The sequence below is a fragment of the Empidonax traillii genome, unplaced genomic scaffold (genome assembly GCF_003031625.1).
Source record: "Empidonax traillii isolate 1590-97213 ecotype Southwest subspecies unplaced genomic scaffold, ASM303162v1 scaffold1774:size128514, whole genome shotgun sequence".
NCBI classification, from domain to species: Eukaryota; Metazoa; Chordata; class Aves; order Passeriformes; family Tyrannidae; genus Empidonax; species Empidonax traillii.
In genome coordinates, this window is record NW_020956967.1 from 14677 (window position 1) to 32635 (window position 17959).

Consider the following 17959-nt stretch of genomic DNA (forward strand, 5'->3'; position numbering starts at 1 on the left):
AGACCCCAGAGCAGCCAGGCCCATGGAAGATGTCTCCGAAGTAATTACGTAGAATTATCTGCTTTTCGTCTCCTGAACGAGACTCACACGTGTATTAAACATCCCAAACCGGAATCTGAGCTCTCAAACTGACATCATGAGAAATGCCAGCACACATATACCCTACCATAGCTTTCTTTCACTAGCATGAATGTTTTCTAGAATGTGGCATGTGAAACATGATAGCAAAGGTCATTGCATTGAAAAACACAAACAAACAACGTTTTCACGCTCCAGCACAGGCATCACTTGCACCAGACAACAGTTACTCTGCAACAAAGCAAAATCAACCTTCATAAACAGAAAAATGGGTAGATGGTAATTAAGAGTTACATAAACACCTACCTAAATTATACAGAACGAATGGCTGCCTACAGTAAAAGCATCGAGCTATCACCTCTGGTTGTGTCCTCCTGATTCCCTCTGTGTTCCTCCCCATCCATCCCTTCCCCTCCCATCCAGCCCCTCAAGAGAGCTTGGCTCTAGTGCTGCCACCTCTCCTTTCTGAGCACTTGTATCTCCCCCAGAAATCTCCTTACCCAGGTAACTGTGGTTGGGAAGACACACTCACCTTTCTTTATTCAAATTCCACCTCTTGAAGTGCCCCAATGACTCAAAAGTAATGAGCAGATACTTCATCTTTCCAAGCTGCTGGGTCTGATGCAACTACCCTCACGTACTTTGGTAACCACATAACCCCCTGCTATCACCCCAGCCCCTCTCCCCCTGCTTCCCAACCACCACAGCAAGCAAGGAATCCGCAAGGGGGTGAAGTCAGGCTGAGTAAAGAGTAATGAGGAAAAGTGGAGGGGAATCTGAAAGGATCTGCCTTTAAGACTCTATATAAACCCCAATGCTAAGGGGATTTCCTGGCATCATTATGGTGCCTGACACAGAGCATACAGAGCATAGAAAATCTTTCTTCTCTTCACGTAGCTGAGGTGCTTTGCCATGACACCAGCACATCAGCCGGGGGGGGTGATTTTATTTTCACGTGTTTTTTCTCCACACAAACCAACTCAGCCTCTCTGGGAAAACCATACATTGCCCCGTCCCAGCAGGTAGGAAATGGGGGGTTTTATTGCCTCCAAAACTGTCTTCTACATATCCTGAACTTCTAGTGGCCTTGCGACAAGACAGACTAGTCAAGCTCTGAAGTGCCAAGAAGTCACCCTTTTTTTTTTTTTTCCCCTTCTGTAAATAAGGAAACAGGAACTAAACACAAATGGGGATCGAGAGTATCCTTCACCACCACGGAATGAGTTAGCTACAAAGTCTCTCCTAGAGTTTAAAGAACATAAATCCAACAGCTCCACAACCTCATCCCGAAGCTCTGGAGGTCTCCTCTCATTTTTGCCGCTGGCTTTGGGAAATTTACCTGCACAGTAAGGGAGAACTTACTTATCAACTGAGAGTCTTTGGCAGCCTTATCTCTGATGGGTGTTGGTTATGGTGACTTGTGCCCATTAGACAGCGAATGCCATATTGCAGACACGCAGGAATGTACCGAGCCCATTTCACAAGACAGACAACACAGTAGCCATAAAACCTTGCATTTAAACGCAGCTTTTACCAAAGAAGCTTCAAACACTTCATGAATTTGGGTAACTTCCCTGTTTTACCTGCGGAGGAAAGACAATTTCCCAGCGAGTCCAAGGCTTCACAAGGGCAGTGAAGCCTTGACTCCCTACCCCAAAACGCTCACAAACCACAATTTCTGACAGAAAAAAAAAACCACAAAGCCAAGTCCCAATATCATCATATGAGCACAAAAAAGGGACCAAGATGTTTAAGCACACGCGAAAACAGAGACCTCTAACTTCTGCCATTCACCACATGCCACACAAGGAAAAGGCCTAGTAATCTTTCTCCACCCAGCCTCAACAATTAAAAGAAAGAAACAATCCTAATAGGTAGGAGAAACTGGAAACCTCCTCAGCAAACAAAACCTCCAGTAACTAAGAATCAGACTCCCTTTGCATATTAAGTGTAAGCAAACAAAGAGAAAGGGGGGGGAAAGAAAAAAAAAAGTGCAATTTTCGAAAGCATACACCTCTCTTGTATTCTGACAAAAACAGCAGTTCAGTCCCGATCTGAAACCACACGCCATCATCTGCCGTGGTGTGCTGTGTTACATGTTGTAAACGCAGCGAAGCTTTAGTAATACCAGACTTGACCACTGGCCCATACGAGACCTCGCTCCACCCTGCGAAATCTGCGCCGAGAAGTGGGGCAAGACTGACAGGTTTTATTGTGAAACTTAACAAGTTCTGTGGATTAGCAAAGCTACCATACTGAAAGCTGAAAATCCCTCTTCGGTCATGTCTCTACAGAACAGGGTGTTCGTTCCTCAATTAAAATTTTAATAATGAAGTTACCAAAACTCAACACAAGATCTACCAGTCTGCGCCTACTTTACAACATTATCATAGAATATTGGGAGAAAGTGTTCCAAGAGTTTATATTTTTCTCCACCTGCAAGCAAAACCCTCGATAAACCATCGAAGCTTGTTTATGCTGGGTTGTTTGTTTGTTTGTTTGTTTTTTTCAAGGTCCCCCCCTGTCCTTCACCGCAGCGAGAGATTTTTGTAAGAGAGAAAGCACCTTATTTAACTAGACATTATCCATGCTTCGGATCGAAAATGCCTTGGGAGAAAGCTGCCTAGGGAACTTGTTCTCGGAGAAAACCGAGGAGGGGAGAGGCGATTCGGGGCTCGGACCTCACGCTGCGCACACACACACACACACACACACAGACATGTGCGGGCAGCAGCTCCCCCCCGGCTCAGGACGGCGAACCCCCCGGAACCTCCCCTGTCCCCTGGGAGGGTTTGGCCGGCTCGGGGCCCGGGGGAGCCGCCCGTGTCCCCCGCCGCTCTCACCTGCCCCGGCGGGGCCGGGCCCTGCGTGCGGCCCGGAGAGGCGGCCGCGTCGGACCCGCAGCGGCGACAACAACCACACACACACACACAGAGAAACAGACAGAGAAACAGACACAGAAACAGACACAGAAACAGACACACAGTCACGCTGTGCCCGCCACAGGGACCTGCCCGCCCGGCCCCCACCCCGACTCACAGGGCGTGCGTGAAGGCGCTGAGTCCCGGGGGCACGGCCGCCAGCCCCCGCCCGGAGCAGTCCACGCCGCGGTCGCCGTCGCAGCTGCAGGAGGCCGGGCAGGGAGGGGGGGACGCTCCGCCGCTGGGTCCGGCCCAGCTCCCCAGGCCCCAGGCGACGAGGCCGAGCAGAGCGAGGCACCGCATCGCCGGCCCCGCCGGCCCCTCCGGCCGCGCAGCCTGCCTTGCCCTGCCCTGCCCTGCCCCGGCTCGGCTCGGCTCGGCTCGGCCCGCTGCTCTCCGCGCCGCCCTCCGCGCACCGAGCCCCTCCGCCGGCCGCCGCAAAATAAAAAAATTAAAAAAAAAAAAATGAAAACGTAGGAGAAAAATAATAATAATAAAAAAATAAAAAACAACGACCAAAAAAAACCCACAAACAAACAAACAAACAAAAAAATTGAAAATAAAGAGGCGCCTCCTCCGCCCGGCGCGGCTCTAGGGCTGCCTCAGCGGGAAGTCAGCCCTCCTTCCCCGCCCGCCCCGCAGCGCCGCCGCTCATCCCAGCCCCGCGGGGGCGGCCGTGGCCCTGGCGGTCCCGGGCCGGTCCCGGCCCCTCGGCGGCCGCGGCTCCGCTCGGCGCCCCCGCCCCTCCCGCACCTCGGTCCCGCCGCGGCCCCGCACCCAGCGCAGGGGTGCGCATGCTAATGAGGCCACGCCCCCCGGGCCGCCATTGGCGGGGGGCGGGGGCGGGGCCGGCGACATGCAAAGCAGGGCTCAGCCGCAGCCAATGGGCGCGGTGGGCGGGGCCGGAGGAGGGCAAGCCCCGCCTACCGTGCCCCGGGGGTGCTGCCCGGGCGGTGCCGGGACCTCCAGGACCCCCCCGGGGACCGCCCGGGACCCCTCGGGATATCCCGGGACCGCCGGGACCCCCCGGCCCTCGTCCCGCGGGGTCCGATGCCAGAGGATCCCAGCTGGCAATGGCACATCCACCCCTTGGAAGCGAGGACGGGGGGGGGGCTACGCCGTGCTTCTGCCTCTGGGACCTAAAGCATTTCACGCTCCTGTTCCCAAAGCAGCCCGAGCTCTTCTCAAAACTGGTTTGCTTTTAAAGAACTGTTCGCTTCCCTTCACGAAGCACCGCCGTGCTACCTGGCTTTTATACAGTCTAACCAAACCTGTGCCAGACTGGGTCCTCTTCTCCTCACTGCCTTGGAAAGAGGGCTAAACAGAACTGAAAACCCATCCATCCTTACTATTAGTGCCTTCATCACCCTCTGTGTGCTGCTTTTCTCTTTCTTTTTCTAATGCTTTCTATGCAACGTAAAAGCATAAAGGTATCACCCAAGAAAAATGTGTAAGGGAAAAGAGAGAAAGAAAGAGAGAATAAGGTAATTAAAAGGGTCAAATTCCCTCACACCCATCCCTTATACTTCACCTTCTCGAGGACTGCTGGTATCAACATCAACGTGCCAGAGGACACCCCATGCCAGGCTGATGTCTGGGCTAATGACGGCCTTCCTTGCACTGACTGAGGAGGGGGAGAAAAGGAAAAGTCTTGGTTTAAAAGTGGTTGTGAAAATTAAGAACCAAGCATGTAAATAGCAGAGACCTGAAGAGTTAAAATCACCTGTACCCGAGAGAGTTCACTGTGGGGACCCTAAAAAATATAGATTCTCCAGCCACCACCTCCACCTCCTTACCTTTGTCCTCAAGTTTTTTCAACTCCTAACTCTCTTCTAAAAGTGCTAACACTATTTTACCTAGTCACTAAAAATGTTATCGTGATTTTTTTTGTTCACTGATTTTGTGTGAACATCATCAGAGCGAAAGTAAGGTCGTTTAAATAACAGGCTATGTGCTTGTTCTGTGTACCTTGTGAGAAACACGAAGCTCTCAAAGCTGAATCTACCAATGTATGCTAAAGTTATGCCACACAAATATAGACACACATGTTCATCTCTTCTCCTTCTCCCTGGGTTGATCTTGGCAGGGAAATGCATCATCAAAGCCATGTTGTTGTAAGAAATGTCAGGGTCAAAGACTGTGCATTCGTGTCACCCTCTGTGCCTGTGCTCAGGGACGGTGATGGAACAGCAGCAGCAGCAACCAGAATTGTAGGGGAAAAAAAAAAACCTAAAAGGAGTTATCTTGACATACTTCAACAAAACAAATTCAAACCAATCCACGTAAGAAAAAGCGACCTTTTCCTTCTACAGTTGGCAAAGAAAAATAACAAAGCACTTACACTCCCTCTGCAAACAGTCTCACTTGGCTAACCAAAGATAATGGGAGCAGAAATGGCCCTCAGTGCCTGCTTGGAGTTTGGAAGACGAATCGTAGCACGGAGCTTGCTTTGTACTGCAGCAGTGGCGGCCAGCAGTGCCCACAGAAACAGAACTTCTCTTCTGGAAAGAAAGGACAAAAGATCTCTAGTAAGAGCAGAATAGCAAAGTTCTGTTTTGTTTTTGTTTTTTTTGTTTTTTTTTTTTCTCTTCATGCTTCGAAATGCTGGAATAGTTTAGTTTTTACTCTCAAATCCTTACCTGATTTCAATCTTTCCGTTTCTTTTCTCAGCATCTCTTCAGGTGTATTTTCAGAGTGCAGCTCTCTCAAGTCTCCATATTCAAAACTCCTGCCCTAGGAGCAATCCCTCTGATCTTGCCATTCAGTCGATTCTGCTTTGCTGCTTACAGTTAGTCCATAACTCGTCCTGCCAAATTAATATTTTCCTTAGTTTTTCAACCTCTGCCTCTTCCTGGCTTAGTGCTCTCAGAGCACTGCTCTCTCCTCTCCATCAACAACCCACAATTCTCTCGCTTTCTTCTTCTGCAGACACCTGTTTGCAGGTATTTATTTGTTTTAGTTTCCTAACATTTTTTGCAAAGCTGGCTTATTTATATAACAAAGGCCTGCAAGGTGTTTTAAGATAGGGGAAAAAATGGCCACATTTTACTAAATGACCTGCTCAAATAAAAATTTTACCCATGGACTTTGAAATTATCACGGTTTAAAAATCCAGTCCTTAACGTCACAAATTCCAAGAAGCATCTCTCAAAATACAGCACAAGGCAGCAATTAGCTTATTTAATTTAAAAAAAAAAAAAAATAACTGCAAAGGAGAGAAAAATCCCAAGGTGTGCTGTAAACCAGGTGAGGGACATGAGGATCTAAGTCAATTGAAAAAACAGAAGAAAGGCTCAGTTTAGCTGAGCTGTGGAGAAACTACACCCTGTTCTTTGGGGACACTGGAAAGCACCATAAATTGATGTATTGCAGTGAAAGTTCTTCAGGATTTAGAGCCCCATGTACAGGCAGGTGTTTGTGAAACTTTTGTCAGACATTTGCTGAAAAGACATTGGGAAAGCTTGAGAGATGAAGGGAAAAAATACAGAAAGTGTGGACATGGAGTTTTTACTTCTCAGGCAGCATCTGGTGTGGGCTCAGCCACCCAGGAGCAGCTCCCATCCTGCCCATACCCCTTTCTCTGAGATCCTCCGGAGGAAACAACAAGAATCACATTTTTAAAGTCAGACAGCGTATTATTCACTTTTTTTTTTTATAAGCCACTGAAGTGCTGACCAGTATAAAATTGAAGGCAAGACATTACACCAGGAATTTAAAAACCTAAACAAAGCAGTGCTCTAAGGGGGAAATCTGCCTCTGCAGAGGACCAGCTTAAGGATTATGGAGCTGTAAACCTATTTAAACATTATTTTGAAGAATTATAGTAGAGCCCAAGTAATGTAAAGGAGTAAACTTATCTCCAGTGATAAATTACTCCCAGCACATGCCCATGATCCTAAAATGTTTAGGATGTTAAATATTATTAAGGCTCCCATGTGAGAGTGAATAAAATCTTTTCGTTCAAGTCCTTTATCAAAGCAAACTTGGTGTGGTACATTAACTACCATCATCACAGAACAACCCAAACAATCTGGAAAAAGGAAACACCCGGGGAGAAATGCAGGGGATCTTATAAGGGAACAATTAATCATAATGTAATCATTTGGTGTTGAAACACTTTTCAGCGCAGTGCTAACAAATTATTTCTTTTTAATAATGTGATTACAATGACTGAGGGGATACCCACTCCACAAGTTTTGACTTGAATTTTCTATGAGTATTTAATTTATAAATATAATTTATTTATAGAAAAATATTTTTATATATATTGTTTATTTATATAAATATAAATTATGTAATAATTATAAATTATGTAAATCAATGCATCGGTTTAAATCATGCTGCACAAATGCCAGATACCTTTGGCACATTCTCTGAACTTACCAGGTCACTGATTTCTTCCTATACGTGGAAGTACAGTGTTGGGTTTGCTTTCCTAAAGCACACAATTCCTCATAATTGCCCAACATTTTATGTTGTTCTTTGTCTTTCACTCAAATACTACAGTGGAACAAAAACGTATAATTTTACCCGTATTTTGAAGGGGTATAAACATAACTAATCTGGGGGTGCCATAGTTTTGGTAGGATTGACTTTAAATTGTAGTTTTGTAGAGCTCTTGGAGTTAAAAGGCAAGAATCCTTACTACTGGAATAACTGAGGAACCCCAGCCTTATTTTTTGTATCTTGGGGGGAGGAAGGAAAGCACGCTAAATAATTAGGATTTATCATCAAGTTGATCTATCAGACACTAAGCTACTTTCAAAATCTGGAATATAAGTGGACTGTTCTAAAAACCCTCTGCAGAGATTTTGGAGAAAAATTCTCAAATATTCGTAAAAGTTAAAATTTGCTTTAGTTTCACTGCACGTCTAACTACGTGTGATGACCAGTGCCTAAAAGGTACACAATCAGAAAACAGTGGCTATTTTCGAACCTCGACTCAAACCTAGAACTTCTGGGTGCTGCTGCAATGCCAGGAGCACAATAAATCACTTACAGCCACTTGAAGCGGGTGAAAGGCCCCACGACTTATTTCCCTGCTGTTAGCCATGCAGTCTCCAGCAACGATTAGATTTTATTCAGACAATGCCACTGTGCTGCTCAGGCAGGGAAGCAGAGCTGTGATTAGATAAGAATCAGGTCCAGGCGGCTGTACTTACCTTTGGAGGTTTTTGGGTCAGGTTGGGAGGGTGGTGTTTGTTTCCAGAGGCTTCCCCCCTTCCCCCCTCCCACCCCTCCCCCCTATTTTCTAGAAAGCAAGGAGAAATCAGAAACGTGAAAGAAGTTATGTCTTGAGTGTCTAAAACATCCATGATATGATGGGAAAAAAATGAGTCACTTCATGCAAAACCCTGAGTAACTTTTAGAGCCGTGTTTGCCTCCTATACTACCAAACAAGATTAACCAGACAGAAAAATATTCTATTTAGAAAGAAAAAAAAAAAAAAGGGGGGGCAAGGGGACATGGAAACTTACTCTAGGAGAAAATGACTGTTTAAATATCACTGTTTCTCAACAGGACACAATTTCCATATAAGGTTTTAAAAGACTAAGCACAAATGCCCAGTAATACTGGAATGTATCCAGCTTTTATACTAACAGGAGGCATTCTTTATATGGACAAGATTTATCAATACAGCAAATGATGCAACTTAACAGCTACAAAACTGATACAGAGATATGAGGATTGCTCAGTTTGGAATTAATAGATCCAGTTTCTAAAGCCTTGCAGTGTGTGACAAGGCTCCTTCCTTTTTTTTCTTTTTTTTTTTTTTTTTTTTGAGGAGTGGGGAAGAAACAATTAGCATGCGTCAGAGCAGATTTTATTTTAAACCTAACAACAAAGTACCCAATTTACTCATCTCCCCCACACCAAAAAACCCCCCAAACCAATCAACCAAAGAACCACAAAAGCCAACAAAGATGAGAGATGCAAGCTCGTTTCATTGTTCATGATTTTGTCACTCTCTAAACCTGTGTCTAAAGCAAGAAGAAACAGTAGCACATCAAAACTCCAAATTATTTCTAACTTAATTTTAAAAGGCTTCCCTGGAACTTTTGTTGCAGGTTTCTTGGTTTTGTATCACTAGAACTAGCTGCCAATTTCACAGTCCCGCCTACTTACATTAAAAACCCAAAAACAATCAAAAAAACCCCCACAACAACAAAAACAGCCCACACCCCCCTCTTATTTAACATTCAGAACTGAAGCATTTTCTCCTACCTTTATCTCAGTTCTTAACTCCAGGCACATTTTTCTAACAGTCTCACAAGTTCTCTAAACAAGGACTTAGGGAAATTCAGCATCTCATTACTCCAGATACTCGCTCCAAACAATTAAAAGATAATATCTGATTGAGAATAACGAGTTTATGTAGCTGAGGCTGAGGAGGTCTCAAAAAAAGCAGAAAGTTCAAGTTACTATACACACTTTAGAGCATTCTGATTTTCTCCAAAGGAAAAGGAAGATCCACAAACAACTGGGAGAACAAACTACCACAGATGTGAAGTTTCTGCAGGGTGCTCACGTTGTGCCCTGGAGGTTACAGGAGTCTGAAACCTGCACTCAGAATGGAAAGTTGGAAGAAAAACACACAAATCACAACGCATGTGAGACTCAACTTTTATTTTTTTCTGTCGATAAAACCAAAAGATCCCTCACAGCAGCAACAGATGCAGAAGTTACTTGCAGAAATGACACTCTCTTCCTAATCTGTTTGCATACCCAAGTATGCCAAGTGTGTAGGGACTGCATATTAACACAGTACAGGCACTGCTCAGTAGTAACAAGAGATCAAGTTTCTTGGCTTATTTTAATCCACCCTTTCCTTATTACTAGAGGGTTTTCATAGTATTAAAAGATGACAGTTATTAATTAGTCTGTTATTATTACTTTTGTTATTGCAATTTAAAAAACCACACATTTTATCAAATTCTACACGTACTATTTATACACCCAGATACAGTTCCCCACGTTTTGTAGTAGATGACAAACCGTATCCAAATGCTACACATTTGGATTCAATTCACAATTCAGAATGAAAATGCTACTGCACTTAGCAGCTCTAGCTGCACTAGAGTAAGTATTTCATTAGAGTAACAAAACACACCTCTTTGTTCAGCAACACAAGGGATACGGGTCGTAAAATGCACATTTCTATCTTGCATCCATAGCTTTCTATATTATACATATATATATATTTATATATGGCTCTAAAACAAACTTCTGCTAATTTACAATTAAATTAAAACACGTCCAACGATTGATCTAACTAATGATTTTGGTCTCAATACTTTAAACATCAGTTTGTTTCCATAAAAAATATACAGTTTGACAACATGGTTGTACCAGCAACATGAGGCCTTTCGAAAGGGGCCTATGACACATAACGAACCATGCAATTCAGTGCTCAATGCCATCTAACTGAGAAATATATACTGAATTCTCAAATTACCAGTCTCTTTGAAACTTCTTCTTGCAGGCTTACCATGCTTACAAACATGCAGAAAGCAATCACATTTCTCGCTTGCCTGTAGCAATCACTTTTTTTTTTTTTTTTTTTTTTTAAATTTATTTTTGAATAGCTCACCTGATAAAAGCACAAGCTTCATGCTGCCTTTTTCAGGTCACTGGCTTTTTTTCCTTTCTTTCACATACTGCCCCATGTGAAATAAGGCTAGGGATTAGCCACACACAGCAAGAGCTGCCCTTTTTGCAGTTTAAGCCTCTAAAAATCAAATTACTAACAGGAAGCACTCATAGCTGCCATACAAGTGAGCAGACACCCAGTAGACAATGACGTTAATCCTAGATACATATACCAAAAGGTGAAGCTCGAAAAAAAACCAAACCAAACCAAATCCAAAACCCCAAACCTAAACTACACAAGTACAGCATCAAACCTGGGAGATTCCAAAAACAAGTGGATCTCTGTCCAGAAATTCGCTCCAGGAGGGCACACAAACCCCGTGCCACCATCATGAGACAAGACATCAGCTGCTTACAGAGGGAGATGTCCTTAATCAGCAGGGGTGATGCAGTACTTCTGTAGCACAAACAGGAATCCTCCCAAGCCAGAAGCAGTCAGTAATAAAACCCCAGACAAGTTTCACGTGTCACAGTAACCTGGCATATAAGACTCAGAACATTTTACTCTTATAAATATAACAATCAGTAATTTAGGGACTAACTACTGCAGGACCAATACATTCAGCGTGTAGATAAGGACTACAATAGAAGATAAGAAAAAGACAAGGGAGATACGACAAGATGAATAATTCTTTCAAACAGCAGAAAGTCAGGGAAACATCTGGAATTCTTCTGCACTGCATTAATATATCTTCTGTTTCTCAGTATAAAAATACATCTAGAGAGAGTGAGTTAATCCAGAACTGCATACAACAATCACATTTTTTCCCCTTAACTGCTTTAAAATCAGTACAAAATAATATAAGTTACAGGAATGATTGTTGCAAATTTGTAAATGTTGGCTATTACAAAATCATTACGTGAGAACACCAACTGTAAATTATTTACAGGAGAGGTAATACAATTTCCAGAGTAACGAATTACAATTTAGCAGAAGTGTAAAAACAATGTATTCACCAAAACATTACAAAATCTGGTATCGTTATCAGCTACACAGTAGACTGTGATTAGGTTTTACAGTCGATATACAACATATTCTTAAGAAAAGTGCCAAAATACTGCTACATAAGAATTCTTTTTTTTTCCAAAAGTCATTCAGCAAAAACCCCTGCAGATTCTACGTTAAGTAATGCCAAAAGAAAACAGGAAAAAAGGGATGCCGATTGTACCAGTATGTCTTATTAAACGCCTTTGAAAAAATCTGTAAATTCACTTCCTTGCTTAAAGGCCTGACACGAGATTAAAAAGGGAAAAAAAAAATCAATAGAAATATCATATTTGTTTTTTAAGGATATTTTAGGCCATTGTAAAAGTACACATTCCTCTTAAACTGTGAAACACAAGGAGGCTGAAAACATTCTAAAAACTGCTGAGGGTTTGTGATCAGTGGCACAGTGTCCTGCCAGGTGTCAGTCACTGCTGCTGCACCCCGGGGCCTGCACTGTCCATACTGTTGTCTGTTTTCATAAAGTTCAGCAAAGTCCTGCACCTGGTGTGGGGGAAATAAACCCGGGCAGCAGTGCAGACTGGGGGACTGAGCAGAGAGCAGCAGTGAGCTGTGAGCCACCGAGTGCCCCTGCAGCAAAGAAGCCTGGCAGTCTCCTGCTCTGCACTGGGAAAAGCACTTGCCAGCAGGCTGAGGGAGGGATTTCTCCCTCTCTGCTCAGTCTGGGTGAGACACAAGTGCTGGGTCCAGTTTTGGGCTCCCCAGTTCAGTACAGAAATGGGTGTACAAGAGCGAGTTCCAGGAAGGGCCACAAAGGTGATTAAGTGACTGGAGCATCTTACGGACAAGGAGAAGCTGAGAGAAGTGGGATTGTCTTGCCTGGAGAAGAGAAGGCTCAGGGGTGATCTTACCAACCTGTATAAATGCCTGAAAGGGAGGAGTAAATAAAGAGCCAAACTCTTCTCAGTAGAATCCAGTGACTGGACAAGAGGAAATGGGAACAAGTGGAAATACTGGAAGCTCTGTTTTAACTAAGAACGGACCTTCATAGTGTAAGAAGGGAGTACAAAGCACTAGAACAGGCTGCCCAGAGATCTTCTGGAGTCTCCATCCTTAGAGATGCTTAAAAACCCAGCCTGTCACAGTCCTGAGCAATCTGTTCTAGCTGGCTCTCCTCTGATCTGGGGAGGTTGGTGGATCAGATCTCCAGGAGCCCCTCCAACCTCAATCGTTCCATGATTCTAAGAAAAGGAGAGGGTTTTTTGTAGCCCAGGCATTGGATCAACTGAGTCACAAAGAAACCATAACAACATGTCAAAGGAGTATATTTTCTCTGTAAGTTATTGCATACAACGTTAGTTTTGCTGCCTGCGTTTTGCCGATCTCATTTTTTCAAATCTCGACTCCATTTCTTCCAGGACTTTCGGTGTGTATCGCACCACTAATTTAACCTTTCCTTGGGCTGCCTTCAGCAGTTCTACAGCCTTCTCGTGGTGTTCTCCTTCAACACTCTGTAAAGCACAAACCATTAAGTAGAGTTATTAGCAAAGACACACCGAAAACAGATTTTTTTTTTCTTTTTTTTGTACAACTTTTATAGAAGCCAATATATTTATGTATTTATTTAGATGTATTCTAGTTTCAAGACTGCACAAGGACCGTGTCACACAAGTTCAGGATTTATGCTTCAGCAAACCAATGAGATGATGATAAATATACTCATTAGCATTAACAGAAGAATGAACAGTGCAAAAATTTCGGTTGGGTTTGTGGTGAAGAATTAAATTCTTCAAGGGTAACGCTAGTCAGTCTAACCCAACTCAGGAAGACCAGAATAAAAACACTTTCCTAAAACAACTCTCGGGATTTCTTAGGGTTGTATTAGATTCATCTAATTACGATTTTTTTAAGCAAGAGTTCGCAAAAACTGCATCCAAACATACATTCCCTTGACAGCACATATTTTATCAGTAAAGCTTATTTCTCCCAAACCTATTAAACACAACGACAGGACTACCCCAAGCCTACCTCCCACCGGTGCTACTAGAAGCTAGAAGGCAGGTGATGTACCTGTTGATTGGAGGGTTTCCCCGTTACTATGAAGTTACTTACAGAAAGAAAGACAAAAGTTAAAAAAAAACCCACCAAGTTATTTCTCTTCTATCAGACTTAGACAACACATACATTCGAATGTTTTCATTTTTTAGTTATTCAAGTGGATGTGTAGGCTGTTCTGTTTAAAAGTGGTAATAAAAAAGACGGTAAAGTTCTAATTGTATCAAAACACCTAAAATTCCACAGTACACTCAAGGTCTCCCACCTGAAAAAGAGATGTTTCCTTGCATTTGACTGAAAGCTGCCTCAAGTAAAAGCCTGTCCGTAACCTCCTCTTTCCAAACCTCCCTGTTTCACTTTTTGTAGCTCTTCAGAAAAGGATACATATAAAAAAAAATTCCTATATTCCTTAAATACAGTAAAAAGCCTGCTTTTGAAGCTCAGTACACTTAAGTGGAAGGAAAAAAAAAATACCACACAACTTAAGATAACATCACCTTGTAGTTCCATCTCATTACAGATTTCATCATGCAGTAGTATTTTTACTGGGAAAAACAAGAATCTGGTCGGTCTAATGCGACAAAGCATAATGCACTGCTTACCTCAGGAGGTGAAAAAAACCTATATTAATAAAAACCTGCATTATGGAACTCGGATGAAACAGGAAGCCATAACAGCAGCTTGTACTTCGCAAAATACTTCCAGCTACATTTATACAACCCCTCAGACCCTGAAATGCTGAAATACACAGCACAGTTCCTAGCTGAGACAGGTAACTAAAGCACAATCCTAAAACTCTCAATGGAAACCTAAACAAGTTGTATTTGGGAGGACAAAAAGCAACTATTCTGACGATATCAAGAGACAGTGAGCTCGTGCCATGTGTGTTCCCCGTGTGCCCTCAAGTGGAAATCAGCAGTTACTGCTACAAGATAAAGAGAAAAGCAGTTCCTACCACTCCATTGACAGAGAGCAGCTGGTCTCCACGTTTCAGGCCTCCGTGCCTGTCAGCTATGCCTCCAGGGATGATCCGGGAAATGTAGATTGGGGAATTTTGTTCTTTGCCTCCCATAATGTTGAACCCGAGACCTTCTTCGGTTTTGGGTAGTTCAACCACTCTGGGATGGGAGTGACCTTCGCTGGCAGCAAAAGCAGCTACCGTGGCCTGCGAGACACAAACAGTACCTTTAGCCAGACACAGTGAGCAGGCTGGAATTATCTCAAAGTACTTCAGTGCTAGGACAAATGAGATTAATCCCCTGCACACCAACACTAGCATGAAAAATTCAGAACTGCGAGAATAAAATTAAAGGAGGAGAAATTTAAAAATTAACAAATCTTTGCCATACCCTTTTAATAACCCGTCAAGCTCATCCATTTTATCAGACATCTCGATAATATCCTTCTGAATTCTATGTAGCCTTCTTCTGCTTCTAAAGGAATGAACTAGTGTATTTCATGCATGTTGTAGTTTGGCTTTTACCTTTGCTGTTGCATTAGCTCTAACTTCTGGGCTACTGCTGATATCCACAGTTTCATACACGTGTTCATACACCTTCGGAGACAAAACAGTTTCAGTGGCAGATAATGGAATAACTCCAGGAAAAGACAGAACCAAAAACACAGAGGCAATGAGAATACTGATGACAAGGAGTCCTTGCACTGAAGGCTAACCCACATCCTCACATCTGCCTGCCAGCCACTTGCACTCGCAACAAACACAAATGTCCTCCAGGGGAGGAAAACACTAAGAGGGACGTCTGTGCCTACAAACAGATTTTTTTAAAGTCATTCCAGGTGTTATCATCACCAACAGCAATAGCAAGGCATATTCAAACACCTAAAAAATCTCCAAAAGAGTACCTGGAATGAAGATGAGGTGGCCCAAGGCCACACCTAAAGATGGTGTGGATTTGGCTTAAAAGTAAACTGGGCAATTGGTACCTTGTGTGTTCTTACATTCGGATTTTAAAAAGTACAAAAACCAGCTTACTGCACTGAGCACAAAAAGGAAAAAGTAAATCATACTGGTCTTCAACTGAAGATAATAGCTCATGTTAACTTACCTCTCTTACAGCATTGCAGAATTCACTTTGAAGGACCCTTTGCAGTGCCTGTAGCTTTTGTGGTGGCACTTCTCCACTTCTCTGTAATTTTTCCAGCAATTCAATTGCTCTGCAGATGTCTGGGAAAAAAAAAAAAAAGGCAATAGTAATGAGGAATGCCTGAGGAAATTCAAGGTATGTTTGTTGGGGTTTTTTTAAATTAAGTTAATGTAGTGCATTTCATCTACTGCACTGATAGCATTTTTTGAACACCAGCTAGAATACTGTCAAGTATTCTGTCCAACAATCCTTTTATATTCAAAACTTAGCTGAACTCAGTACTTTCCCTTCCAGAGGGCAATGAACTATCTGGCCTATTCTTTTTCCCCCTGAAGTGCTTATATAAACAACAAAACTCCTTTTGATACCCTCAGCTGAGAGACAATATCTCTGCAGTCCAGAATCCTGAAGCCCAAACCTCTTTGTTTCAGTTCCTTGAAACTTGTTCCTAAGAGTTCATGCTGTCCATATTCTCATAAAACCCTGCTTTGTGAAAGTGAACTCCATGAAGGATTTCATTCCAGGCCAGTTATGACTCAGGACAGGCATCAAATGCAACGTGACATTCTCCTGGCAGCTCTACAATAGCTGGATACATTCACATCCCTCACTTGTTATTTCCGAAGTGCTATGTTAGTGATGAGTCTGAAACACACGAGTTCTTGAACAGAACAGTCTCTCAGAAAAGCAGATAGAAAGGACTGCCTTCATTATCACAAAGGTCAAGAAGCAGTAAATAATCTACTATATAAATAATGCACAAATTATTTTAGAGAAGGATGAAGTCTGGGACACAGCTAGTCCCAAATGCATGACTTTCTTTTTTTTCTGTAATTAACCTTTAGGTACTCATTTTTCATGTCAATGCATGTCTGTCTACTCAGTGGCATCACATCAGCACAGAGGACGTGCAACAGCCACGAACTTCTCCCAAAAAAAACCAAGTGTGAAAAGAGAGAACTTACATAACAGGATGCAAAGGCAGTGGGGTGCATGTTCTGAAATCAGGGTGAAGTACACTGGCAAGACACAGCCCACAGTGATGTTCTGTCTGAATTATCAGACACACTTCACAGACTGCTACACCAAGATCAGGTGGTGCAGTTGATTCCACAAGGCATAATTTAACCTCACAGTGTGGCCGTCCATGGAATTGAAACTTTTTCCCCTTCATGGAAAAACACTCAAGTATCATCACTACAGCCACGAGACTCAAATTAATTTATTTCAGGTGAGAGTTCAGGTTGCTATGTGCCATGAGAACTTGGTGTTTTCTGGCAAGTGTTTTCAAGCTCTACAAGCAGCAGTTATCTAAAGCAAAGCAGTATCAAAAGCTAAGTTACTAATTCTATGTTCTACAGAGACATTTCACACAGACATGCACATTTCCAACTTATACAATTACAAAATGAAACTAAAATGCCTCTAAAGCTTTTAATTTCCTAACACGAATTTTGTATTTCATTTTAAATCCAAAATAGTTGGTGAAATTAGAGACATTCTAGATGATGCAAAATCACCAACATTCTTAGTAATCCCTGTGTTCAGCAACAGCACTGAAAATTTTCTTATTTCATGAAGTCTCCCACTGAACAGCTTGAAGAAGAACGATCAAGTGGCAACAGCAGCACTTCCAATCTTACAACACTCCATATATTCATGCAAGAAGTCTGGCAAGTATATAAACTACAACACAGCTATCACTTAAATGCATGCAGATGTTTGCAGACGAGTGATTATTCCACGCACACAAAAAGCACAGCCCCTACACAGACATTCTTGAGCCCCTGGTCCATGAACCACGCTGAGCTGCAAGGTGTATGAACTTGTTATCAGTTTGTTTAGGATGCTGCAAGAAACTTTAAGCAGTTGACCGCTATATTTTGCAAATAAATTATTTCTTTATAGAGCAGTCAAATACAGCATGGAAGTTGGATCCTCAGCACTCAGTAAATGTTTTATCACACCACGTTTCTCGCTCAGGTAGATACAGACAATGGATCCCACCGGCAGGACACTTTGTTCCCAACTTTGTTTTGCTTTAACTTGTTTAGAGGATCCCATTCCATCAGCCTGAAAGTGCAGCTGAGCATAATTTTCTTCTGCTGAGGCACTACCAGTCAAAAGCCAGAGGTTCAATCCACCTCGACAATACCACTTTGGGAAGGAACTAGTTTGGATGGGGACAAAAACACACACTTTGC

The 17959-nt window shown here is 42.9% G+C and overlaps 1 protein-coding gene across 1 annotated transcript in view; it reads right to left on the reverse strand.

Moving 5' to 3' along the window:
* Positions 1–12901: 12901 nt before the first annotated feature.
* LOC114070986 (protein lin-7 homolog C) overlaps positions 12902–17959 on the reverse strand; it is an 8054-nt gene continuing 2996 nt past the window's right edge. The window contains exons 2-5 of the mRNA XM_027908638.1: positions 15717–15835; positions 15134–15205; positions 14606–14815; positions 12902–13106 (exon numbers count right to left, since the gene is read on the reverse strand). Of these exons, the coding sequence (XP_027764439.1) occupies positions 12951–13106; positions 14606–14815; positions 15134–15205; positions 15717–15835 (557 nt within the window). The 3' untranslated portion in view covers positions 12902–12950. The remainder of the gene's footprint in view (positions 13107–14605; positions 14816–15133; positions 15206–15716; positions 15836–17959) is intronic.